Consider the following 1,583-nt stretch of genomic DNA (forward strand, 5'->3'; position numbering starts at 1 on the left):
CAAGAGAATGGAAATAATATTTAATTTGTCTAGTAGAAAGTTTCGAGAAGAAAATAAATTTAAAAGGAAAGAATTTATTTCCCAACCAAATGAAAATGAGCAAGAATCAAATTTAATAGAGAGAAAGATAAACATTTCAAAGACTGAGGCAGACACAAATTCTGTCTCCTGTGAGTCATCTAATTTGGACATTGCAACTGAAGAAAGCTTTAATAGCACAGAAGAGCTTCCTACCTGGGTTATAAAGGAGTTATCAACTCCACCACAAAAAGACAAGAAAAAGAAATTCACTGAAGGAATGTCTTCAAAACTTCGCCTGAATCTTTTGAATGAAGAGCTGGAAGTGCTTGATATGAAATGCAAAAAAATTGAAGAGGAATTTGAAAGTGCAGAAAAAGAACTTTTGAACTCCAAAAAAGAAGTCTCCATAAAACCCCTAAATTTTCAAGAAGCAGGGGTGGAAACCTCCAAGACAGACTGGGAGCTTCAAGCTTTAAGAAATGACCTCTCTGAAAAAGCAACAAATGTTAAAAACTTAACTGAAGAGCTCCAGCAAGCCAAAGAGGTCATCCACAAGTTGAGCCTTGAGAACAAGGATTTAAAAGAAACTGTTAGGAAGTTAAAGCGGCAGACTGAGGTTGGAAATGCATTCCTAAAAGAAGAAATGAAATTGTATTATGAATTAGAAATGGAAAAGATCCGTGGAGAGCTCACTGCCATCAAGAATGAACTGAGAACAGAGAAGACCCTACAAGCAAGAAATAACAGAGCCCTGGAGTTGCTTAGGAAACACTTTGCTTCTGTAATGCCATCAGGTACCTCTGACAACTTTATGAGGGATTTTTTTTAAAACTTAAAAAAAGAAAATAAAAAAATCCTTTCATTGGGCAAATCTTTGAGCCAAATCAGTGTTTCTTGTGCTTTCCTTGTGTATGACTTAAAACGTGTGGGACAGGATATAGTTTTCATGTTTGGTGAATCAGGCTACCCATAAAGGCTATAGATGTTAACTTCAAAGCTTCTGCTTTCTTTTTCTAATGAATTTATTGCCTAAGTCCAAATAGAAATGAAGTTTCAGAAACCCCTTTATATATATACATATGTATATATATATGTGTGTGTGTATATATATATATGTATATATATATGTTTTTAACTCAGAGACATATAGTAATTCACCAAATCATTGATAAATACAAATTAACAGACATTTGTGATCTTGTGAGCAATATTTCCTTGGCACATGAATATTCTTCTATCTGTGTTCATTGATATTAACAATAAAAATTTCATTTATGGATATAAGTATGACTTGTGTATGGGTCTTAAAGACTCAACAGGATACTGAAAAGGTATCTGCTTTCCCTGAGATCTATCCTTAATTAGGAATAGATAAACATCACCCCCAAATGCAGGCTTTTCCTCCTTCCTGCTGTTTTCCCCATGCTTTCTCACTTGACCTGGCCATGGTTCTCATAGACTGGAAGACAACTTAGAGACATGGCTGTGACCTTGGCTAGAGCCCTGATTTTGACAGCCTTGGCTTTTGCATTTTCTTATGTTGACCAGCAAGGGGCGATGTT

General features: G+C 35.3%; 1 protein-coding gene across 1 annotated transcript; it reads left to right on the forward strand.

Moving 5' to 3' along the window:
- The first annotated feature begins 6 nt into the window (after positions 1-6).
- Positions 7-892, forward strand: CCDC160 (coiled-coil domain containing 160). The gene has a single exon (XM_010845974.1). The coding sequence runs from the start codon at positions 8-10 to the stop codon at positions 848-850; it is 843 nt and encodes a 280-aa protein (XP_010844276.1). The 5' UTR covers position 7; the 3' UTR covers positions 851-892.
- The last annotated feature ends 691 nt before the right edge of the window (positions 893-1,583 follow it).

The sequence above is a fragment of the Bison bison genome, unplaced genomic scaffold (assembly GCF_000754665.1).
Source record: "Bison bison bison isolate TAMUID 2011002044 unplaced genomic scaffold, Bison_UMD1.0 scf7180017848751, whole genome shotgun sequence".
Lineage (NCBI taxonomy): Eukaryota > Metazoa > Chordata > Mammalia > Artiodactyla > Bovidae > Bison > Bison bison.

What these genes read in the sequence shown, in the direction of transcription:
- CCDC160 (XM_010845974.1), top strand. Translation starts at nt 8, where the DNA reads ATGGAAATAATATTTAATTTGTCTAGTAGAAAGTTTCGAGAAGAAAAT.